The sequence below is a fragment of the Carcharhinus amblyrhynchos genome, chromosome 9, assembly GCF_965287045.1.
Source record: "Carcharhinus amblyrhynchos chromosome 9, sCarAmb.v2.hapA, whole genome shotgun sequence".
Taxonomy (NCBI): Eukaryota; Metazoa; Chordata; class Chondrichthyes; order Carcharhiniformes; family Carcharhinidae; genus Carcharhinus; species Carcharhinus amblyrhynchos.
In genome coordinates this window covers 91073306-91099983 of record NC_137332.1, presented here as the reverse complement: position 1 = coordinate 91099983, position 26678 = coordinate 91073306, and the positions used below count along the sequence as shown (strand labels likewise).

Below are 26678 nucleotides of genomic sequence, written 5' to 3'. Positions count from 1 at the left end.
TAGAGAGAAAATTCACAATTTTAATCTACCATACATGAAAATAACAAAGCAGAAACTCCAGATAATATTGAGGTAATATTATTTAAGTGTTTCTGTGACACAACTGAAACAAACTATTATCTGTGGGCCTGTAGTTTGCTGAATAATTGCTGACCGCAGCATGTAGACTGGAGTCATAGATATGACTCACTGTTGATGCCTCAAACCCAAAACCCTGAGTGTAATTTGAAGAGCCTCAAATAGGAGCAATCACTCTTCATTATTATTATGTGGTTAGTATCATCTTCCTTGGTGACGTTCAATAAATCAGTGTTAAAAGATCACAAAAATTCAGTTCACTTTTGATGTAACTTAAATTTAAAATTCCTGATAAGTCAAATTCAGCCAGATTATGCTGATTAAAACAAGGAAATTTACTGAAGAGAGTATTTTTTTAAAGTTGTGACTAATTGAAATAGTTTTATCTTAGGATTCTGATCTGATTGGTTTTATGATCATGCTGTGTGTGAACGTGGAGAATTTCTGCACTCATTTTCCAATATTCCAACTGCTTCAATAAAGTGATGTTGGGAGTGGGTGGGATGTTTGTACAGAGAGCCTAAAACCTCCAAAATTCTGAACATGGCATTGACAACAACTTTGATCCATGTTTCTGGAATAATCCATCTGGAGTTGGACATTTAAAGATCCCATGACACAACATTATAGAAAAGTGAGGGAGTTATTTCCAATGCCCTCATCAATATGGATCCCACAATCAATATAAATGCAATTCAAACAAACTTGAACTTCATTAACGTATAAAGCAAACCTATATTTATCTTACAGGGTGAAAGGTAGCAGTGTATAAATAACAGGTCAACTTTAGGTTCGTAATGGGACCAAAAGATCTACCCTGCAATAAATTATTTAAATGAGATCTGCAGTTTCCAGATAAAAGCTGAAAGCAACCATGTGAACCTTGGGAGTTTCTCCATGCACCAAGTGAGTCTGGAGAGAGGACAATCACATGTGTTAGCAGTGTTAATTATTCATATGAGTTATGGAATCAAAAAGTTGGGTAAAAGGGTATTTTGTTTAATTTAGCTGGGTATTTGCCTGCAGAAGGCAGTTGCAGTTTTGCTTTGGTGTAGATGGTACCTCATTGGATTGAGGGAGCCAAAGGGAAATGATTGTTCATCAGGCCTGATCTTGCAAGTAGAGAAAATACTAATTTTATCATTCACCTTGTGGAAAGTGAGCCTGGCTCAAGCACAAGTTAGGATTTTGTGAAAGTAAAGCAGCTGGAAAATTTGTCTAGTTTGAACTTAGTAGAGTAGAAAATATCCACAGTGATCCTCACAGAATTTTGTGCCATAAGGGAATCAGTAGATTTAGATAGAAAGCTTCCAAACGCAGTTAAGTTTCTGCCAAAAACAAACATGGAGCTGAGCATTCGCAGCTCTGAGCTATCAAAGATAAGTTGCAGGGTCGCTCAGTCAACAAGCTATTGGAAAGAAATCAGCTGAAAAACTGAGGACAATTAATGTGGTATGCCTTTGGCGAGGTCCCAAAAGAAGTGAAGTAAGAAGTAAAACTGAGCTCATAGCATAAGTAATGATAAACCACAATGTTGTTTAATTATTGTGTACAATAAAGTTTGTTTTTGATTAAAAATGTGAAATCTGTTGATTAATCGGGGGTGTTCACATTTCTGTTCAACTGTTAATGATCCCTAATAAAATCATCACACTGTGCACAGATTGGCTGGCATGTTTCTTATATTACAACATAAACTACACCTAAAGCATTTCACTGTCTGTAAGCTGCTTTCTGATGTCTTGTGCTCATGAAAGTTGACATATAAATTCAAATACTTGTTAGGGAAATATTCAAGTATTTATCCTGTGAATTGTAAATTATAATCCATTGATGGGAGAAAGTATAAGGAAAATATATGCCCATAGGGATATTGTGTACAGGACTCTAACTGTAGAGTCCTGAATGTTTCAGTGAAAAGGAACATAATATGCTGACAAATCAGATAATTTGGGTTAAAATCATGAATTTATTGAAAGTTATAAATCTATACAGAGATTGATAAAATGGCAGACAAACAACAATATTCAGCTTACATCAAACTTTCTATCAACCAAAATAACAAAGCATTTGAAGATGTCTCAAGATCTTTCCAAAAATATGAAGTAATCTTTGAAGAGTAAGGCAAACAAATTAAACTTTTATTATATCAAATAATGATGGGCTGAAGGAACTCAGGTGTAGAGACTCACCGCCCCATTCCGTCACCTTACTCAAGATTGTAGTCCTCCCAGACAGGAGAGTACAAACATTACCCATGGTATTAGACAAACACACACCACCTGAAAAGGTTCTATCTATAATTCACATCACCAACTAAAGCAGGGTGTGATTCTACCCCACACACACTCCTGACAATTGGCTCATTTTATTAACACACATTCACATCAGGGAAACTCTCTCAGAATATTGCAGAAAGTTTATTTAAAATCCCTGTGCTTTAGTTTGGCTCTCAATTCCCATGTTCAGAAATGACATCAAACTTTAGTACACAGAATGGAGCTCATTTCCATCATAGAAACCCACCAGTGGTAAGAGAGATCCATTGGTCACATGTCTTCATGAACCAATTAGTTTCCATTCCTGGAAGACACTCTTTCCCCAGGTGAGTTGGTCAGTGCTTTCTAATTCCCAACTCTGTGCCCGCTGACCCTCGATTCACCACAATGCACGTGTACTTGTCAATCTGGTTTACCCATTCCCTCATTTCCACATTTTACACCCTTATTCCCAAAATCTTTTAGTCTGTTTATTCCTGGTTGATCTTCCAGCTTGTAAGTTCCGGGGCGGGGGAGATTTGATCATATCTAGTACACAACTGGTGAGCCATCCATCGCCATCTCTGACTGGACTACATCAAGCACTAATGGTCCTGCTTTCCTCTGTCAAAACTACTAATTACTCCAGGAATTCCTAAAGAAAAAAGATAACCCACAAATACTCCCACTCATGCCCAATAAAGGGATGTAATATTCAGACTTTTAAGATAGAAGCTTATTTAATTTAGACACTTTGGAACTAACTTATTCTTTATAAAGCGGGCAATGTGTTCCAAAGGTGATCCATGAAGGTCAGCTTACCTGACGTTCAAGAAGTGATTCACTGTCAAACAGAAAACTATATTACAGATTTAAACAGAAAGCAGGTGTGCCCACCTAACTGGAGAAGTGACATCCATGCTGCTTGTAAAGAAGTGCAGTCTAGATACATGTTTATTTTGTGAATTAGAACTAAATTTAATGCATTCAGTGAACCATGCAAGGTTGTATTGTCACTAAGATGGGTGGAGTTTCATAAGGTTCATATCCACCTTTCAACATGCAATGTGCTGTGTATCTGAACACAGTTTGCTTGAATTGACATTTGCCTCATGTTAATTCCGAATAATCAGAGTTTTACGGCACAAAAAGAGGCCATTCAGCCCATTGTCTTTGCACCAATGAAGTATCTATTTATCTAATCCCATTTTCCAGCACTTGGACCAAATGCTATGGCATTTCAAGTGCTTATCTAAATGATTCTTAAACGCTATGCGGGTTCCTGTCTCTATCACCTTTTCAGGCAGTGAGTCCCAATAGATTATAAGCTTCCATGTTAGATTCTAAAACACATTGTAAGAACATAAGAAATAGGAGTAGAAGTAGGCCATCTAGCCCTTCGAGCCTGCCCCGCCATTCAATAAGATCATGGCTGATCTGAAGTGGCTCAGTTCCACTTTCCCGCTTTCTCCCCATAACCCTTAATTCCCTTGTCTGTCAAAAACCTATCTACCTGTGTCTTAAACATATTTAGCGAGGTAGCCTCCACCACTTCAACGGGCAGAGAATTCCAGAGATTCACCACCCTTTGAGTGAAGAAGTTCCTTCTCAACTCCATTCTAAACTGCTCCCCCCTTATCCTGAGGCTGTGCCCTCTAGTCCTGCTGTCCTTTCTAAGCGGGAAGAATCTCTACCTCTACCCTATCCATCCCTTTCATTATCTTATACGTCTCTATAAGATCCCCCCCTCATCCTTGTGAACTCCAACGAGTACAGACCCAATCTATTTAGTCTCTCTTCATAGTCTAACCCCCTCATCTCCAGTATCAGCCTAGTGAACCTCCTCTGCACTCCCTCCAAGGCCAAAATATCCTTGCGCAAGTGCAGCAACCAAAACTGCACACATTACTCCAGCCGAGGCCTCACCAGTGCCCTGTACAGTTGCAGCAAGACCTCCCTTTTATATCCTAGTAAATTGTAAATTGCTTTACTGTTCTGACTTTGTAATGCTTATTTTCTTGAGTATATTTGCGTAAGAGAGAGAGTGAGAGTGTGTGTATATGTGTGTGAGAGAGAGAAATGGAGAGTTGTTGCCATAGCTCAAGCTTGTGTGCTGAAGTAAACAAAAAACTGTCTTTGTTTAAACGCACAAAAAGCCTGCTACTGACTTTTCAAACTGTATATACAACCAGGGGTTAAAACACACATCCACATCTTCCTCACAGAAAGTGGATGATTATGTTCAGTTGGAAAGGAACAGGGATTTCAGCAGTTTCCTCTCCCTCTGAAAAAAAAATTGTGTCCACGTGGAAGTAATATTCCAGCAGTACAGAGCTCTGTTTAGAGGCTATCTGAAGAACTGTGTGCAGTTCTGGGCACAGGACCTTTGAAAGGATATATTGGCCTTGGAGGGACTGCAGCGTAGATTCACTAGAATGTTTCTGGGACTAAAAGGGTTAAATAAGGAAAGGTTGCATAGACTGAGCTTGCATTCCCTTGAAATGTAGAAAATAAGGGGTAACTTAATTGAGGTTTTTAAGATGATTAAACAAGTTGATAGAGTAGTTAGAGAGAAACTATTCCTCTGGTGGAGAATCCAGAACAAGAGGGCAGAGCATTAAAATTAGAGCTAGGCTGTTCAGGGGTGATGTCAGAAAACATTTCTTCACAAAAAGGGGCCTGGAAATCTGTAGCTCTCCCCACAAAAATCTGTTGACGTTAGGGGTCAATTGAAAATTTCAAAACTGATATTGAAATATTTATTATTAGACAAGGGGATTAAGGGTTACAAAGCTAAGGCAAGTAGATAGAGTTCAGATACAGATCAGTCATGACCTAATTGAATGGTGTCACTGGCTCAAGGGATGACTCCAGTACCTACATTCCTTAAATTTCTCTCAATTGCCCTCTCCACTCATCTCCAACAACAATTGGTTGTGTCATCCCCTTCAACCTCCAACTGAGCTTCTGACCCCTGACCATCTCCGTCACAATGATCACCCTCTGATACACTGCCCATTTCCCAACACCCCCACCCACACTGCATTAATCCAACTGCTTTGAAAACCTTGTCCATGCTGACGGTGTAAAGTCTTTGTCAGGCACCTCACCGTGAAACACCTTTTCCTCAGTGTGGATATGTCAGTGTTTCATGAGTGTTGCTGACTGAGTAAGGCTCGGTCACACACCTCACTTGTATTCCCCACTGTGTGAATGCGACGATGATCCAACATGCCCCATAATTGTTCAAACTCTTTATTACACACTTCACATGTGAACGTTTTCTTCTCCCCTGTGTGAATGCGTCGGTGACTCACCAGGCCTGGCAACTGTGCAAAGCCCTTATTACACACCTCACACTTGAACGGCTTCTCCCCAGTGTGAAGGCGTTGGTGTTCTCGGAGGTTTGATTGCCGCGAGAATGATTTCTTACACACTTCACAAGTGAAGGGTTTCTCCCCAGTATGAGTGCGTTGGTGAACACGAAAGTGAGATGAACGAGAGAATGATTTATCACACACTTCACAGGTGAATGGTTTCTCCCCAGTGTGAATACGTCGGTGTTGTGCAAGCGCTGATGACTGTGTGAAGGCTCGGTCACACAACTCACACCTGAAAGGATTCTCCCCTGTGTGAACACTCTGGTGTATCAGGAACCTCGTAGACGTTGGGAAAGCTTTATCACAAAATTCACACTTGAAGGGTTTCTCCCCTGTGTGGATTGTCTGATGGACCTGGAGGTTTGATAACTGTGTGAAAGCTTTCTCACACACATCACAGCGGAACAGTTTCTCCCCTGTATGAATGCGTTTGTGCCTGTGGAGATGCGATGACTGTGAGAACGATTTGTTGCAAACCTCACAAGTAAATGGTTTCTCTCCAGTATGAGTGCGTTCGTGAATACGAAAGTGGGATGAACACGAGAATGTTTTGTCACACAACTCACATTTCAACAGTTTCTCTTCCATGTGGCTGTCTTTGTGTTACAGGTGATACAACTGAGTCAGTTTAGCCCACCTCACACATGAACAGTCTCTCGCCTATAAGAATGAATCAGTGGTTCATGAGGCTCAACGAAGGATTGAAATTCTCACCACACTTCTTCCCAGCCTCACCCTGACTGACCCTTTGGAAATGTTGGTTCTGATATAAGGTCCCACACCACTGACCAGTTTCAGACCTGATGATATGTCAAAGCTCCCCTGACCTAACCGATTTCTAGATGATGGTTTCACCGTCCAATCTTCAGCAATGCTGTGACGGGACTGAACATCTTCCCACAGTTGTGCAGTTGTTCCTTTGTGGAAGGTCAGGGTCAATCTGTGGTGTCTATCCTCTAGTGTAGTACAAGGCAATCTTTTTGTAAAACAGAAAAACGAAGCATGATTTCCTCCAACTCCCCCTTCTCCTTTGCTGAAGGGGCTGACTCCTCAGTTAGAGACTGTTCTCTGACCAGTCCACTCTTCTGTGTGGGGAATCAGATACAACCCCTTTCTTTTTCCTCACTTGACTCTCAAACCCTCTGTTTCCAGCAGGGACGCTGGGCAGTGACTGGGAGCAGACAATGTGGCTACTTTATTTCCTCTGTCCGGACCACATCTTCCCAGGCACTCTGAGGGCAATGGAAAAGACAGTCAGGCAGAGTGTAAAACGGACTATCAATTCATTATGATGTTATGTTACTGAATTGTATCGATCTGGAAACATTCTATACTTCTACCTCCCCATCCCTTGGAATATCCCATCCCACTGGTAGGTGGGAAGTCTTCAATGTTGACTTCATGGAGCCTCATGGCTTCAAGTCAAATAAGTTCAAGGAAAACTACACTCCCCTCCCAATTGATGAATGAGTACTTCACCATGTTAATCATCAATGGGGAAGGAGATTAAGGGCAGATGCCAAAACTGAGTATCCACGACAAGCAATGAGCCATCAGCTGCAGCAGGATTGTATTCACCACAATCTCACAGTCTGGTACAGCCCTCGTTTCATGATTATCATCAAACCAATAGAGACATGTCAGAAGCAGCACTGGATAAACTTTAGAGTTCTGGTTTGAACCGAGTGAAGGTTACTGCCCTATCAGACAATGATTCCAAATCCTAACCACATGTTGTTTAAGAACATTTTTCATCAGCTCATCTCTGATTCTTTTCAGATCATCTTTTATCTGAAACCTCTATTGTTTAAGCACACAGTCTATCAGGAATAAAACTCTAGAAATAACCCACTTTTCCCAGGAAAGCTGAATGGAAATTTTAGTGAGGATTTTGAGCTTGTTTTCAAATTCCTCCATGGCCTTACCCTTCTCTATCTCTGAAATGAGAAATCATAGAATCCCTATAATGCAGAATAAGGCCACTCAGGCCGACACAATCCCACCCAGGCTCTATTCCTGTAACTCCACATATTTATCCCACTAATTCCTCTACACTAAGGGGCAATTTAGCATGGCCAGTCTACTTAACCTGCATGTCTTTGGAGTGTGGGAGGAAACTAGAGCATGGGAGGAAACTGGAGCACCCAGAGAAAACCCACGCAGACACTGACCTAAGGGAGAACATGAAAACTTCACGTAGACAGTCACCCAAGTGCAGAATTTAACCTGGCATTGTGAGGTAGCAGTGCTAACCACTTCAACAATTAATTGGTAGAATCTATGGGAAGGCAAAGGGACATTTGGTAAGTGGGAGGGTTTCAAAAGTGTGTTAACCACATTCCTCTTAGAGTGAAGAACAAGACTGGTAGAAGTAGGGAACCCTGGATGACTTGGGATATTGAGGCCCTGGTCAAGAAGAAGGAGGCACATGACATGCATAGGCAGCTGGGATCAAGTGGATCCCTTGAAGGGTACAGAGGGTGTTGGAGTAGAGTTAAGAGAGAAATCAGGAGGGCAAAAAGGAGACATGAGATTGTTTTGGCAGATAAGGAGAAGGAGAATCCAAAGAGTTTCTACAAATACATAAAGGGCAAAAGAGTAACTAGGGAGAGAGTAAACCTCTTAAGGATCAACAAGGTCATCTATGTGCGGATCCAAAAGAGATGGATGAGATTTTAAAATGAGTATTTCTCAGCAGTATTCATTGCTAAGAAAAGCACGGATTTTGGGGAACTTGGGGAAACAAATAGTGATATCTTGAGGGTTGTACATATGACAGAGGAAGTGGTGCTGGAATTCTTAAAGCGCATCAAGACAGATAAATCCCTGGGACCTGAGGAAGTGTATTCCAAGACATTCTGAGAGGCTAGGGAAGAAATTGCAGGTCCCCTAGCAGAGATATTTGAATCATTGATAGTCACAGGTGAGGCGCCTTAAGATTGGAGGATGGCAAATTTGTGCCTTTGTTTAAGAAATGCTGCAGGGAAAAGCTTGGGAACTACAGGCCGGTGAGCCTCACAGCTGTAGTGAGTAAGGTGTTAGAAGACATTTTGAGAGACAGGATTTACAGATATTTAGAGGTGCAAGGACTGATTAGGGACAGTCAGCATGACTTTGTGAATGGAAAATCATGTCTCATAAATTTGATTGAGTTTTTTGAAGGGGTAACCAAGAAGGTAGATGAGGGCAGTGCAGTTGGTGTTGTCTACCTGGACTTTAGCAGAGCTTTTGACAAGGTACCACATGGTAGGTTGTTGCACAAGATTAAATCTCATGGGATGCAGGGTGAGGTAGCCAGATGGACACAAAATTGGCTTGATGACAGAAGCCAAAGGGTGGTTGTAGAGGGTTGTTTTTCAAACTGAGGCCTGTGACCAGTGGTGTGCCTCAGGGATCAGTGCTGGGTCCACTGTTATTTGTCATTTATATTAATGATTTTGATGACCATTTAGGAGGCACGGTTAGTCAGTTTGCAGATGACACCAAGATTGGTGGCATTGTAGACAGTGAAGAAGGTTATCTAGGATTGCAACAGGATCTTGATCAATTGGGCCAGTGGGCTGACGGATGACAAATGGAGTTTAATTTAGCTAAATGCAAGGTGATGCATTTTGGTCAATTGAACCAGGGCAGGACTTACTCAGTTCATGGTAGGGTGTTGGGGAGAGTTACAGAATAAAGAGATATAAAGGTACAAGTTCATAGCTTCCTGAAAGTGCAGTCAAGATGGACAGAGTGGTGAAGGCGGCATTTGGCATGCTTGGTTTCATTGCTCAGAACACTGAATACAGGAGTTGGGATGACTTGTTGAAGTTGTATAAGACATTGGTAAGGCCTCATTTGGAATACTGTGTACAATTCTGGTCACCCTAATATAGAAAGTATATCATTAAACTGGAAAGAATACAAAAAAGATTTGCTAGGATGCTACCAGGAATTGATGGTTTGAGTTATAGTAACAGGCTGGATAGACCAGAACTTTCTTTTGGAACGCAGGAAGCTTAGGGGTGATCTTACACAGGTCTTATAATCAGCAGCACAGATCCACAAGATAGTCAAGATCTTTTCCCAAAGACAGGGGAGTCTAATAGTAGAGGGCATGGTTTAGGGTGAGAGGGGAGATATATGAAAGGGTCCAGAGGGGCATTTGTTTCCACACGGAGGATGGTGAGTGACTGGAATAAGCTGCCAGAGGTAGAAGAGGCGGGTACAATTTTGTCTTTTAAAAAGCGTTTAGACAGTTACATGGGTAAGATGGATACAGAGGCATATGGGCCAAACACTAGCAGTGGGACTAACTTAGGGGTTTAAAAAGGGGCAGCATGGACAAGTTAGGCTGAAGGGCCTGTTTCCTTGCTGTAAACTCTACGACTCACTGTGCTACCACATGCCCAAAGCAAGTGACTGAGCAAGTTGAAAGAATGGAACAGAATGAAAGTGGAGTGGGTGGAGGAAGACAACACACAGGTAGGAAAGAAGTAGAGAGAGAGAGGAAGAGAGGGGAAAAGGAGAACAGGGGAGTAAATTACTTACCACCTCCTGTGCCTCTCTATCCTGTGTCCTTCTCTTCTGTGTGTGTGCTCATCTCACCATTGCACATCATGACTGCCTCCAGTCAATCTACATAACTATAATCTCTTAGTCTTAGAATGATTCTAGTAAATCTCTTCTGTAGCCTGTTCAAAATTCACAGACAGAGGAAAGGAGGTCTTGGAGGCATTTGAAAAGACCGGAAACATCCAGATCCCCCTTCCCCCCTCCACTCACTCCCCCCCATCCCCCCTCCACTCCCTCCCCCCCCATCCCCCACCACACACACAGAGCATTCAACAATAGGAAATCAGCAAGAATCCTCACACATTCTGCACTTCCAAGATAATTACACCTAAATTTTAAAGTTTTTAAAGTTTATTTATTAGTTTCACCAGTAGGCTTACATTAACATTGCAATGAAATTACTGTGAAAACCCCCAAGTCACCATGCTCTGGCATCTGTTTGGGTACACTGAGCAAGAATTTAGCATGGCCAATGCACCTAACCAGCACAACTTTCAGACTGTGGGCACCGAGAGGAAACACACAGACACGGAGAGAACGTGCAGACTATGCACAGACAGTGACCCAAGCCAGGAATCGAGCCCAGGTCCCTGGCACCGTAAGGCAGCAATGCTAACCATTGTGCCACCCTCACCTTCCCAAATTCAGTAATGATCCGTCAACAAAACTCAGCCTGTAAATCAGAAGGGAAATGCTTCCAATAAACACACTCAATATCCAACACACAGCTCCAATCAAACAGCTCAGCACAAAGCACCGAGTAAACAGGTCTCTCAGCTGGATCTTCTCACACAGCATAAGGGGTATTTCCACACCTGATTCCCCACAGGATAGTCAGACTGCCTGAACATTAGTGTGGATATGATGCAATGTAATTATTATAAATTCTGCTCCTTCACTCACCATCTCCTGACTTGGTTTTCAGTCCCTACAGGAAGTGAAGCAGCTGTGAAAGAGGAAGAGGAGAGAATGGGCAGAGTGGGTGGGCTCTCTGATTGACGTCTCTCACAGCCAATCCAAATATTTCTGGAGTAACAGGAGTTTCCTGAAGTTTGGGAAACTGACCAGGGAAACGGAGGGGACTTTGAGCAGCAGATCAGGTGGAGATTTAAACTTGTCATTGTCCCATCTGAATAAAACCTCACTTAATTACAGCTGCTGTCTCAGTTCCCCGGCAAACATTTGACAGAGATTTCTAGTGTGGGAATAACATTCTTCATCCTCGGATGCTTTCAAACTGACAACATCAGTGTGGGATGCATAACCTCGAATGTATCTGACAGCAGATTAGAAGCGAAAGGTCCACAGCATCCAAGGCAGTGATGATGTGCAGTGATGGGATGAGCACATGTACAGGAGAGAGAAGCAGAGGTCGGAAGTAATTTACTCCCCTGCTCTCCACCTCGCATCTGTTTCTTCTCTCTTTCCTATCTCTGTTCTCTCTTCTAGGCATGACTCCCCTTTCATTCTGTTCCACTCTTCTCCATCTCTCACTCCTCCTTACAGAAATAGAGAGGGAGAAAGCCACGGAGGGATCTGAAAACAAGCTCAAAAACCTCACTGAAACTGACACTGAGCTTTCCTGGGAAGAGTAGGTTATTCCTCTGTTTTATTCCTGACAGAACGTTAGAACTATGCCTTAACAATAGAACTTTCATGAGTGAATGAAGCAGAATGGTTAATCAGCAGTACTGATTGAGGACAATCCCTTAAGATGTCCATTCCACATCATTGCAACTGACACCAGGGACTTTACCACTTTTCACAGCTTCAGGAACTGAGACACAAAGACAACACTGACACCTGCAGCTCCAACTTTAAATCAAATTAAACTTTCGAACGGCCAGTACAGAGGGAACAACATTGTCGCACAGCCTTGGGATTTAACCTTCTTAGAAACTGCATCTAAAACAACAAAAATATACATTATTGACAGCTGATGCTTAGTTAGCATTCTCGTCTCTGAATCAGAAAGTTGTGGGTTCAAGTCTCACTCTGGAGACTTGGGCACTGAAGCTGACTGAGTGCAGTACTGAGGGAGTGCTGCACTGTCATAGGTACCATCTTTCAGATCAGTTAAACAAACACCCTGCTGGCTCTCTGAGATTAATTTAAAATATCTCTTGCCACTAAATTGTCAAAGAACAGGGGAGTTATCCCAGATGTCCTGATCAATCTGGATCCTGCAATAAACATCTCAATAACAGACTATCTGGTCATTATCACATTGTTGTTTGTGGAAGCTTGCTGTTCAAAATTGGCTACCATGTTTTCTACATTACAACAATGACTACTGTTAAAAAAACGTAATTGACTGTGAAATGCTATCAAGAAGCCAGGTTTGTGAAACTAGATATATAAATGCAAGCCTTACTTTCTTAGGGAAACGTTATACTTCCTGTGCATTGGAAATTCTAAACCCATTGATGGTAAAAGTATACCAGCCCACAGAGGCACTGACCAAGATACTGTGTCTTACTATCGGCTATTGAACATTTCAGTTAATAGGAACAGACGCTGACAAATCAGGTAATTTGTGCTAAGTGAATTGATGGTGAGATATAAATTTATACCGAAGAGTGATATAACAGCAGACGAGCATCAACAGGTTTTCACCAAACTTTGAATCAACAAAAATAACAAAGTATTTGAAAATTATAAAAGATCTTTTCCAGAACATGAAATGAATCTTGGAAGAGTGTAAGGTGAACATATCATACTGTTGTTACATTGAGTTATAATGGTCTGAGGGAACTCAGAGACTCACGTCCCACTCCCTCACCATACTCAGGGTAGTAGTCCTCCCAGACAGAAGAATACAAACATTATCCACGGTATTAGTCAAACACTCTTCACCTGAACAGGATCTATAATTCACATCACTGACTAAAGCAGAGCCTGATTCTACTCCATAGCCACTTCTGAAAGTGGATCAGTTTACGAATGCACACACTCACATCAGAGGAAACTCTCTCAGAATACTACAGACATAAATTTCTTTAAAATCCCTGTGCTTTACCCTGGCTCCAAATTCCAATTGTCAGAAATGATACTAAATTTTAAAGATACAGTATGGAGAGGCAATTGCAAACAGAGCCAACTCAATCACACAAGGACCCAAGAAATAGAAGCAAAAGTAGGCTACCAGGCCCTTAAAGCCTTCCCAGCCATTCAATATGATCATGGTTGATCTATTTGTCCTCAATTTCTTTTCCATGCCATTTCCCCATTGCCCTCTAGTCCCAGCTATATCAAATATTTATCCACCTTGACTTTAAATACTTCTTAATGATCCAACCTCCATTTCCCTTTGAGGCAGAGAATTCCAGAGATTCATCACTCTCTACAAGAAGACATTTCTACACACCTCAGTTTTAAATGACCGGCTCTTTATTTTGTAGCTCTGTCCCTTTGTTTGAGATTCTCCCACTGGTGAAAACATCTCACCATCTACTCTGTGAAGCCCCTTCAGGATCTTACATATTTGACTAAGGTCACTCCTCATTCTTCTTAACTCCAAAGAGTACAGACCTAGACTATTTAGTCTCTCTCAATAGGACAACACTCTCATCCCAGTAATTAACCTGATGAATCTCCTTTGGACTGCCTCCAATTTTACTATATCCTTTTTAACAAACGACCAAAACTATATGCAGTATTCCAGGTGAGGAATACTCCAATTCCTTTTGCAATAAAAGCAAAAGTGCTGTTTGTCACCTTACTTGTTGAACCTGCTTGCCAGCTTTTTGTGATTCATGCATGACAACACCTAGATCCTTTTGCACCTCACTCACCTGCACTCTTTCTCCATTTGGATAATAATCTTCCTTTTGACTCCTCCTACCAAAGTGCATGACCTCACTCTTCCCCACATTAAATTCCATTTGTCAGGTTTTCACCCAGTCACCCAATCTATCCATATTTCACTGCAGTATCACAATATCCTTATCACATTATGCCCTTCCATCCACCTTTGTATCATTGGCAAATTTGGAAATTTTACATTCTGTTCATTCCTTCAGGTCATTAATGTAAATAGAGAACAATGGCAGGTCAAGAACTAATCCCTGCAGTACTCCTATAGTTACATCTTTCCACTATGGAAAGGACCTATTTATTCCATCTCTGTTTTCTACGTGACAGCCAGTTTTCAATCCATGCTATCACACTTCCTCCAATTCCACGGGCTTTCACTTTATGCACCAGGCTCTTACACCTTGTCAAATGCCTTTTGGAAATCTCAAAACACTACCTCTACTGGTTCCCCTCTATCTACTCTACCTGTAACATCCTCAAAGAATTTGAGAACATTTATAAAACATGATTTACTTTTCATAAAATCATGTTGACTAGGTTTGATTATATTTCAGTTTTCCGATATTGATTAACTATTTCCTCTTTGATTATTGACTCCAGCATCTTGCCAATAACAGATGTTAAACTAACTGGCCAATAGTTCCCAGCCTATCTCCCTTCTTGAACAAGGGCATTGCAGTGACTGTTTTCCAATATTCTGGCACCCTCCTGGAAATTACAGAAAATTTCAACTAATGTGTCCACTGCCAATTCCAAAAAACCCTAGCATGCAGTTCATTGGATCTTGGTGACTTGTCTGTTTTTGGTCCCTTGACTTTCTCTAATACTCTATTCCTTGTGATTAAGATTTTGTAAGTTCCACCATCTTATTTGAAACCAAATTTGATAACATAGGGCTATTTGCAATGTCTTCCACGGTGAAGACTGGTACAAAAAAATTATACAGCATATCCACCATTTCTTTGTTTGCTGTTATCAATTCACTCACCTCATTCAGTAGCGATCCCCCAATTACCTTAGCTGCCTGCTTTCTATTTATATATCCATAGAAATTCTTTTTTTTATATTGCATGTAAGTTTTCTCTCAAAATTTATTTTCTCCTTTCTTATGAGCTTTTTAGTCTTTTGCTGCTGGATCCTAAAAACTTCCCAGTCCTCTGGTCAACCACCACCCCTTGCCACTTTGTATATCCTGCTTTTCAATTTAACATTATCCTTGACCCCTTTGTTAACCATGGAGTTTGCCTCTTTCTCGTGGAATCCTTTTTGATTGGGATAAACTGCTGAGCATTTTGGATCAGCTGTTTGAATATCTGCCACTGCTCATCTATTGACCTATATCTTAGCTGATTTGCCCAGTTTACCTTAGACAATTCTTCCCTCATACCATTATAATTGCCCTTATTTAAATTGAAATCACTGGTTATGGACCTTTGGTGTTCACCCTCATACTATGTGTAGAATTTGATTGTATTGTGGTCATTAACCCCTCTAGGATCCTTAACCACAAGATCCCTTATCAATCCTTCTTCATTACACCAAATCTAAAATAGCCCAAACTAAAATAAATCAGACTACAGATGGATCAAGAGAGCACAAAGAAGAGTTAATGAGTAATAGTAACTCCACATTATATATTCAGGAGAAACAGGCAGGTATTTCTGTGAATCCAGGATAGCATGTTTCCTCCCTCGTGCCAGGGTCAAGGATGTCACTGAGCAGCTGCAATACACCCTGAGGGGCAAGGGTGAACAAGTGGATGTCATGGTCTATACTGGTACCAACAACAAAGGTAGAAAGTAGGCTGTGATCCCGTGGTCAGAATTTAGGGAGCTAGGTAGGAAATCATCAAACAGGAAATGAAAAGTAGAAACAGGATGGAGGGTTTCAGATTTCTGGGAGATTGGGATCAGTTCTGGGGAATTTGGTTCTGGTGCAGTGGCGCAATGGTTAGCACTGTTGCCTCACAGTGCCAGGGATCTGGGTTCAATTTCAGGCATTGGTTTCTGTGTGGAGTTTGTATGTTCTCTCAGTTTCGGCATGGGTTTCATCTGGGTGCCCTAGTTTCCTTCCATGGTCAAAAGATGTGCAGGTTAGATGGACTGGCCATGTGAAAATTGCTTCTTTGGTGTCCAAAGATGTAAAGGGCAGGTGGATATTAAATGCTCAAGGTTACAGTGATAGGGCAGAGGGGAAGGCCTGAATGGGATGCTGTTTCAGAAAGTTGGTGCAGAATTGATGGGTCAATGGCTTCCTTCTGCAGTGTAGAGTCTATGATTCCTGTACAGGCCAGAAGAGGACCAATTTCCTCACAGGGCGATTTGCTGGGCCTACTGGGGGAGGCTTAAGCTAACTGCACAGTAGTGTGGAAACCAGAAGGTCACATGAGAAAAACACCAAGGTTCACAAAAGTATTGGCAAAGACAGATAGCACTAGAGCAGGGAAAAGTGAGATATTAGGTAAGGTCAGAATAAGAAGAAAAATAATGAAGTCATATTTAGGGTCACAATGTATATTTGTGAATACAAAGGATACAATTCTAAAGGGGGTGCAGGAACACAGGGATCTGGGTACATATGGACTAAATCATTGAAGGCGGCAGGATATGTTTGAAGAGTGATTAATAAAGCTTGCAGTAAGGTAGTGATGTTAACGCATAAAAACACTTGTTCAGACCCTCTAGAATATTCTGTCCAGTTCTGGGTACCACAACCAGGAAGGATGTGAAGGCATTGGAGAGATGCAGAAAAGATTCACAAAATTGGTTCTGGGGATGAGGAATTTCAGTTACGTGGACAGATTGGGGAAATTGGGACTGTTCTCCTTGGAAAAGAGAAGATTGAGAGGAGATTTGATTGAGGAATTCAAAATTGTGAGAGGTCTGAACAGGGTAGACATTCCCATTGGTGGAAGGATCAAGAACCAGGGGAATAGATTCAGGGTAATTGGAAAAAGAAGCAATGGGGACATTGGGAAAAATGCCTTCACGCAGCAAGGGGCTAGAATCTGGAATGCACTGTCTGAGAATGTGGTGGAGACAGATTCACACAGCGAGTGCTTAGGATCTGGAATGCACTGTCTGAGAATGTGATGGAGGCAGATTCACACAGCGAGTGCTTAGGATCTGGAATGCATTGTCTGAGAGTGCAGTGAAGGCAGATTTACATAGTGAGGGGTTAAGATCTGGATAGCGCTGTCTGAGAGTGTGACACAGGCAGGTTCACACAGCGAGTGGTTAGGATCTGGAATGCATTGTCTGAGAGTGCAGTGAAGGCAGATTTACATAGTGAGGGGTTAGGATCTGGAATGCACTGTCTGAGAATGTGGTGGAAGCAGGTTCAATTGAGACATTTAAGAGGGGATTTTATGATCAGAAAAGGAAGAATATGCTATGTGGAGAATGCTGGGGGGCGGCATAATGTGTGGGGACTCAATCATACATCTTCTGCACTGTGTGATTCCTCTGATATCTCAGGAGGTTCAAAGACACCAAAAAACTTTAACACAAACCTCACACTTGAAGGGTTTTTCTACCGTGTAATTGCCCTTGTGTTAATAGGGCTTACTTGGAATCATGAGCTTTTGGAGCGCTGCTCCTTCATCAGGTGTGCAGAGCAGTGCTCCAAAAGCTCATGACTCCAAATCAACCTATTGGACTTTAATGTGGTGTTGTGATACTTCTTACAAAAGGTCATCTGGACTTGAAACGTCAGCTCTTTTCTCTCCTAACAGATGCTGCCAGACCTGCTGAGATTTTCCAGCATTTTCTCTTTTGGTTTTGGAAACTAGTACTCTGACGTAGCAGGAGCTTCAATAAGTTTGTGAAGCCTTTGTCACAGAGTTCCTACTTCAATGGTTTCTGCCTTGCATAAATGTGTTAGTGTAGGTAAAAATGAGATGAGTGTGCAAATGCTTTGCTGTACTTAAACGGTTACTCCCCGTTTTTAATGCCTAATGTTAACATACGAAACCTGATGGATGTGCAGCGTTTCTCTTGTCTAGATGCATCTATAATTCTTGAGTTTTATTGTCAGTTAAATGTTTGGTCACATATCTCAGAATTGAGTGTTTGTTTCCCATTTGGACTATCTGGTGTATCAGGAAAGATGTCAACATTGTGAGAACTTCCTCTCACACTTGAACAGATTTTCCTCAATGTGTTCAGTATACCCCAAGTGTCAATCATTGTGAAGGTTTGGTGAACTTCCGTGTGTGAATTTGCTGGTGTATGCGGAAGTTGATAACGAGATGAACGATAGGTCACATGTGAATGGTCACTCCCTTGTATGAAGGCGATGGCGATTCACCAGAGCAGACAATTGTACAAAGCACTTATTACACACCTCACACTTCCCAGAATGAATGTATTGGTGTAGATGGAGATTCAGTGACTATATGAATGATTTATTGCATACTTTGCAGGTGAATGGTTTTTCATTTGTGTGACCATGTCGGAGAGTGTGGAAGTTCAAAGAACACAAGAAAGATTTGTTGCACATGTCACATGGGAATCACTTCTCCGCTGTGTGAATACATCAGTGTTGTATGAGCATTGATGACTATGTGAAGACTCGACCACGCACCTCACACTTGAAGGGTTTCTCCTCTGTGTGAATTTAATCTGGACGAATGCAAGGTGCTGCATTTTGGAAGATCTAATGCAGAAAGGAAGTATACAATAAATGGCAGAACCCTTAGAAATATTAAGATACAGAGAGATCTAGGGTTACAAGTCCACAGTTCCTGAAAGTAACAACACAAGTGGATAAGGCGGGTCAAAGAGGCATTTGGCATGCTTGCTTTCATTGGTCAGGTCATAAAGTCTAAAAATTGGCAAGTCATGTTGCAGCTGTATAGATTTTTCATTAGGCTACATTTGGAATATTATGTACAGGACTGGTCACCACACTACCCAAAGGATGTGAAGGCTTTGGAGAGGATACAGAAAAGGTTTTCCTGGATGTTGCTTGTTTTGGAGGGTGTTAGCTATGAGGAGAGATTGGATAAACTTGTTTTATTTTCACTTGAATGTCAGAGGCTGAGGGACAACCCAATAGAAGTTTACATAATTATGAGAGGCATAGATAGAATGGATAGTCAGTGTCTTTTTCCCATGATAGAAATGTCAATGAGTAGGGGGCATAGGTAAAAGGGGGAAAAGTTTAAAGATGTGAGAGGCAAGTTTTTTTTACACAAAAGATGGCAAGTGCCAGAAATGTGTGCCAGGAGAGGTGGTAGAAGCAGATACAGTAGCAATGATTAAGAGGCATCTTAGCAGATACATGAATAGGCAGGGAATAGAGGAATATGGACAGCGTAGGGGCAAAAGGTCTTTAGAAAGACATTATGTGTTGGCACAAGCTTGGTGGCTGAAAGGTCTATTCATATGTGGTATTGTTCCTTGTTCCTCTGTAACACCATATATACACACAGGTGAGAAACCATTCAAGTGTGAGGTGTATGAGAAGTCATTCTCCAAGTCATCGAACTTTCATGCACATCAGTTTATTCTCACAAGGGAGTTACAACAAAGATTTTACCCACTCCTCTTATCTCCTGAAGCACCAACAGAGACACATTGGTCCAGTCTGAGATATGCAACCAAACAGCAACACAGTCACACTGGAGAAAACTCATTTTAGTGTGAGGTGTGTAATGCAGATCACATGCGATTATAGTATCTGGTGAAAACCCATCATACTCGCATATGTCGGAAACTAGTCAAATGTACAATGTGTGACCAAATCTTCAAGCAATCTTCAGTGGTCCTGATATACCGAAGCATTCACACAGGGGAGAAGCCATTTACATCTGAGCAGTGTGACGACATATGCTTGCAGTCGGTATTCCGTGTAGACCAGCATAGTGACACATGGGAGAAATCCTTCAAGTATGAGGTTTGTGACAAAGTCATCCTACATATTAATTAACTAATTAATGGTCTATCAGAGGATCCACATCAGAGAAGAACCTTTCAAGTGTGAGATTTATGGTACAGTTTTTCTGAAATCATCAAAACTCCCTGGACACCAGTGGTGAGAAACTATTCAGGTGAGAAATATGTGACAAGACTTTCACACAGCATATTGCCTGGAGCATTAACACACTCATGCAGTAGAGAAATCCTATCTATATTGAAGACTTAACACAACCGTCAAACCTCTTGGAATATCAGTCAACCCAGTTCGGGAACGCAGTGGTGTGGCGGTTTTGTCAGTGGATTTGTAATTTAGAGGTCCAGGGTATACTCTTGGGGACTTGGGGGGGTCAAATCCCACCATGGCAGATGGTGTAACTTGAATTCAATAAAATAAAATCAGGAATTAAGAGCCTGATGATGACCATGAAACCATTGTCAACTTTGTTGAAGCAGATGGGTTTTTACAATGTCCCTTAAAGAAGGGAACATGCCATCCTTACTTGGTCAGGGCTATACAAGACTCTGGTTTACTCTTAAATACTCCCTCAAGTATTAGGGATGGATAATAAATGCTGGCCCAGCCAGTAACTCCCAAATCCCATGAACAATAAATAAAACATGGGAGACAAATGCAGTATGAATGTGCACCAAGATCATTTCACCTGCTGCTCCTTTCTCCCCAAACACCAATATCTCCACATGGACTTGTGACCAGGTCACCTGCTTCTCTTACACTGGAAGTTGTCTGTGTCATTTACCCTTCAATGCTCACACCAGGAAGCTGTCCTTCCAAAGAACTCTCTGTCTCAACAGTGTCTAAATCCAACCTCTCCCATCATCAGTCCAATTGTTTCAAGAAGATCAATTTAATCTTTGACTTGTTTGCCAAACATCACCAAAAGACATCAATATGTATAGAAGCTTCTGTTTATTCACAGTGTGTCTCTGGGATGGTTTCCTTAGCCACAGGAGATAGATGTTTCAGGAGAACGTGTCAGGATTTTCTCTGCTCTGGACAAGAGGGAAATACGTCAATAGTTCCCCCAGCACGATTCATCTCCCTTCTAGATGATAGTCACAGTTGTCACAGTCCTGAAGTTGGGGAGAGGGTGAATTCATGGAATCTTGACATGAGCAGAAGTCCACCAGCTTGGAAGCTCTCAGCTGCAACTCCACTGGGGCCGCAGGCTTTGTTTTTCATCTGCTTCATTGTTGCAGCTCTCCCATCAATAGTGACTCACCCCTGGATTCTACCACATACACTGGGGGATAGGCTGGAGGGTATCAGCTGTCACTGTTGACTCAAGATTGAGGAGTTGTTCAAAATGTTCTTTCCAGCATTAACAAATGGCATTGTCATCATTTCATGAGAAACATCATCCTGTGAACAAAGGGGACTTTGTCCATTTGACCTCAATCTATTGATGAGCCTGATGATTTCATGTCATTATGATCAAAAATTGTTGGGTTCATTTTCCCACCACGTATCTTTCATCTTGGGCGGCATGATGGTTAGTACTGCTACCTCACAGCGCCAGGGACCCAGATTCAATTCCGGCCTCCGGTCATAGTCTATGTAGAGTTTGCACATTCTGCTGAAGTGGGTTTCCTCTGGGTGCTCCAGTTTCCTCCCACAGTCCAACAATGTGCAGGTTAGGTTGATTGGCCATGCTAATTGACCCTAGTGTCAGGGAATTAGCAGGGTAAATATGTGGGATTATGGTAAGAGTCTTGGTGGGATTGCGTCAGTGCAGATTTGATGGGCCAAATGGCCTCCTTCTGCACTGTAGGGATTCTATAATCTTCAGGATTTATCTTTGGTAATTATTCTTCTGCTGTTAATATGCTGCCTTGTGAAATTGTGACTTTGAATTGCTCTGCCAGGCAATAAAGGCTGATCATTTTTGAATTTATTTTTATTGTTTGTGGGAGCTTGCTGTTAAATAATTGCCATATCTCTTACATTGCAACAGTGACTCAATGACCACACTTCAAAAAGCATTCCCTTGAATGTAAAGTGCTTTCGGACAACTTGTGATTGTGAAAGTTGATACATAAATACAATATTTATTTCTGAGGGAACTGTTCTGCTTCCTGTGAACTGTCAATTCTAAATCTATTGATGGAGAATGTATACCAGCCCACAGTGACATTGACCAATATATTGTGTACAGGACTCTTATTGTAGGTTCCTGGGTGTTGCAGTGAATAGGAACACACTATGCTAACAAATCAGGTAGTTTGGTTTCAGCTTAAAATATGAATTTATTGAGTTCTAAATTTATACTGAAGACTGATAATAACAGTAGACAAAAAGCACAATATTCAGATTTATGCACAAAATTTTGTATTAATCAAAATAACAAAGCATTCGGAAATGACTTAAGATATTTCCCAGAACATAAAATTAATCTTGGAAGAGTGTAAGGTGAACCTATCACACTGTTATCACATCGTGGTATGATAAGCTGAGGGAACCCTAGTCTGTAGAGCCTCACCATACTTAGGATAGTAGTCCTCCCAAGTCAGGAGGGTACAAACATTATGCGTGGTATTCAAGAAGTTTCTTTAAAATCCCTGTGCCTTGGTCCAGTTCCCAAATCCAACGGTCAAAAGTGGCACAGAATGGAGCTTATTTCCATCACACAAAAACACCGATAGATACAGAGATCATGTGGGTTCATGGACCAATCAGGTTCCATCCCTGGAAGACACTATCCCCCTCCACAGTTGAGTTGACATCACTTTCTAATTTCCAATTCTCTACCCTTTGACCCTCTATTTATCACAATGCTTCTGTAGCCATCAATCTGATTTATCTGTGTAGTACTACCTGTAATCACTTCATATCCACTTTCTACAGCTATGTTCCCAAAATTACCTTTACTCTTCCTTCCTGGACAAAGCTACCATTTTCTCCTCATCACTAATTTCCCTTCAATAGATGTTGATGAGCTGCCTTTCTGAATCGCTGCAGTCCAAACTGCTGCAATTAAACACTTGCTGCTGTAGTTTGTCGAAGGCTGAACTGATACAGCTGATCCAGTGTTGCATCTCCTTAACAATGGAGATCTTTTGAGAGAGGACGCTGTTGCTGTCTGGGAAGTGTTCAAGATATTCCAGAGAGGTTCCAAAGAAGAATCATATGGGAAACCCTGAGGTTCAAGGTGGAAATTAAACAGCGTCTGCTTGGGCAATTAAGGATGTGAGAACAATGATGTGGTTGACCAAAAAGAAAAGGAGGAAAGGTAATTTTGAAAATGATGAATATACTGATTGTTTGAAATCCTCATCACACATCTCTTATTTGAATGGTTTCTGTGGATGTGAATGTGGACCTGCTACTCCTTCAGGAGATCAGGGGAGTGGTTGAAACAGTGGTTGTGGCAAACATTGCATCCGAGGTGATTCCTCCCTTGTGAATATTCTGGTGTCCCAGATGATTTAAAGTTGTCATGAAAATCTAGATTGTAAACCTCACATTTGAATAGTCACTCTCCAGTGTAGATCCTCTAATGGAACTGGAGATGCAACCATCTTGAGAATGATTTATTGCACACTCACACTCAAGTGGTTACTCCCCATTGTGATTATGTTGTGTCTGCACAGGGCTGATAGATTGGACAATGATTTGTTGCACATCTCGCACGTGACTGGTTTCTTCCTGTGTGAATGTGTTGGTGTACGCGGAGGTTCACTAACTGCGAATATGATCTGTTACACACATCACATGAGAATGGTTTCTCTCCTGTGTGAATGCGTTCATGTATACGAAGAGTCGATGATTGTGAGAATGACTTCTCACACACTTCACAGCTGAATGGTTTCTCCCCGGTGTGGGTGCGTAGGTGTGTACGGAGGTCTGCTGAACATAAGAATGATTTGTCGCACTGCTCACACATGAATGGTTTCTCTCCAGTGTGAATACGGTGATGTATACGGAGGCTGGATGATTGTGAGAATGATTTGTTGCACACGTCACAGGTGAATGGCTTCTCCCCTGTGTGAATGCGTTGATGTTTACGGAGGTTCGATGACCATGAGAAAGATTTATTGCACACCTCGCATGTGAATAGACTCTGCCCTGTGTGGACGCGTTGGTGTACGGCAAGGGTTGATGACTCTGAAAATGATTTGTTGCACGCACTGCACGTAAATGGCTTCTCCCTAGTGTGAACGCGCCAGTGTTTCAGCAGAGCTGATGATTCTGGGAAGCCCTTGTTACACACCTCACATGTGAATGGCTTCTCCCCAGTATGAATGCGTCGGTGTTTCACAAGCGCCGACGAACGTGTGAATGTACGATCGCATATCTCACAACTGAATGGTTTTTCTTCCATGTGACTGCCCTAGCATTACAGGTGGAACAAGACATGCATCTTAAGTGTTTGGAAATCTTACGAGCCTGTATATCCCTTTTCACACACCTCACATTTGTCATGCCTGTCCACTGTAAAAACGAGTCAATGGTTTATGCAGCTCGATGAATTATTCAAGATCTCACCACATTTGGAGACCACTGTCCAATTTTTCTGTGTTGAACAATGCTGTGAAGGGACAGGATGTCTTCCCAGAGTTGAGCAGTTTTTCCCTGGATAATGGTCAGGATCTATCTGCCTGTCTATCCTCTCTGGTGTAGTATGGAGCGATCCTTCTGTAAAACAGAACAAAGAAAACATGATTTTCTCCAACTTTTTGTGCACCTCAATTAGAGACTGTTCCACAGTAAGTGCCAGTCTGTAGTTTCCCCTGCGCGAGGTTCAAATGCAAGTCCTTTCTTTTTCCTCACTTGACTGTCACACATCATCTTTCCAACAGGGATACTCGATAGGGACCAGGAGCATATAATGTGGCTACTTTCTTTCTTATTCCCAAACGTCTACCTTCCTGAAGCACCATGAGGACAATGGAAAAAACATAGTGTAGAATGAGGTCTTACTTCACTATGAATTCACTTGCTGGGCATGGCCAGTTGTACCCTTTTATTTAGAAATATTCAGGAGAAATCACAGAAACCCTCCAGTGTAGAAGGAGGCCATTCAGCCCATTGAGCCCGCAGCAGCAACAATCCCAACAAGGCCCTACCCTCATAACCCCATTGCTTTTCCCCTTGATACGAACAGCCAATTTAGCATGGCCAATCAACCTAATCTGCACATCTTTGAACCATGGGTGGAAACTGGAGCACCTGGAGGAAATCCACACAGACATGGGGAAAACATACAAACTCTACACAGTCAACAAGGCCGGAATTGAATCCAATCCCTGGCGTTGTGAGGCAGCAGTGCTACTGTTGCCCAAATGTTTTGAAATTTTAACACTTATTCTCCCAATCATTTGAAGAAAACCCACTTGGCAGAAAGTGCGAGAAGCTAAGGGAAATGTTGCTTCAGTTGAAGGGTTCTGATTTATCCTGGGAAATTAGTTACACTACATTCACTCAGACTGTCAAACCCAGCACTGGGCAAAACTATCGAATCCCAAGCCCAGGCTTTTGGGAAAGGCCTTCAAGTAAAATCCTTAAAGAAGACATTAAAAGACATTTTAATAAGTGTGTCCCTGCCCCTCCCAGTTAATTACACCTCACCTTCTCATATTCAGTAATGACCCATCAACAAAACTCAGCCTGTAAATCAGAAGGGAAATGCTTCCAATGAACACACTCAATACGCATCAAACACCTCACGTTCTGACTGACAGCTCCTCTTGACAATTAGAGAGCGACAGGACCACAATTAATATGTCATCTCTCGGTATTGCCAATCTCAGCGAATGGGGATGGGCTTCTCTGGAACCCAACACCGCTCAGTTTTTCGCAGCCACCTTCCAGACTGTAATCCGGTCGGAACTACATTACCCATACTGCCTGTAGCTCCGGGGCCTGCGCAGTGAGGAGCGGCAGTCTGGGGTCAGAGGAGAGGCAGCCCGCGGTGCCTGATGGGAGTTGCTTGTTCAGGAGTAACTCTGAGCTAATACTCTGTCTCCAACTTGAGGACGGTGGGGGTCAGTTTTATTCTGATTCTGAGTGTCTAAGTCTCGTATTTGTTGCTGATCCCTCACTTCCTGTCATAATTCTTGGAGTTGTTCATCTAATTGTTTTACTTATTGTTTAATTCGCTTCCTCAGGGTCCCATGTCTTCCCCTCCCACAATAATGTTCTCTGGTAGCTTCATGACCCTGCCTGGCATCAATTTGAAAGGGATTAAACCGCTGGTTTGGTTAGAGGTGGCTCTAAGCCTCATTAGAATGCATGGAAGAACATCTATCCACCCACTCTCTGTGTCAGTTATCGCTTTTGCAATAGCAGTTTTTAAAGTTTGATTCATTTGTTCCACCATTCCCAAGCTTTGTGGATGGTATGGGATATGGAATCTTTGTCAAATACCTAATAGACCACTGGCGCGTTTCATGACCTGCCCCATGAAGTGAGATCCCTGATCTGAATCAATTTGGAGTGGTATCCCCTGTCGCGGGATTATTTCAAATGCCAGGATGCGTGCCACCGTAGCGGCCCGGCAATCCTGAGGTGGAAACATCTCCACCCATTGGGTTAACTGATTGATCACCACCAGGCAGAATCTTTTTCCCCAGCTCTTGGGGAGTGGTCCAGTAAAGTCGATCCGCAGATTCTCCCGTGCACCCTTTGGTCATGGCTGATGGGCGTTCTT

The 26678-nt window shown here is 42.0% G+C and overlaps 2 protein-coding genes across 3 annotated transcripts in view; both read right to left on the bottom strand.

Moving 5' to 3' along the window:
* The window catches only part of LOC145348083 (uncharacterized), a 47212-nt gene extending 21536 nt beyond the window's left edge, over positions 1-25676 (bottom strand). The window contains 3 exon segments of the mRNA XM_080196224.1: positions 5543-6948; positions 24438-24664; positions 25598-25676. Of these exon segments, the coding sequence (XP_080052350.1) occupies positions 5543-6304 (762 nt within the window). The 5' untranslated portion in view covers positions 6305-6948; positions 24438-24664; positions 25598-25676.
* The window catches only part of LOC145348007 (uncharacterized), a 521035-nt gene extending 495341 nt beyond the window's left edge, over positions 1-25694 (bottom strand). For both annotated transcript variants that reach the window (XM_080196100.1, XM_080196094.1), the window contains exon 1: positions 25598-25694. The gene's annotated coding sequence lies outside the window, so the exon portion shown is untranslated. The remainder of the gene's footprint in view (positions 1-25597) is intronic.
* Between the last annotated feature and the right edge of the window lie 984 nt (positions 25695-26678).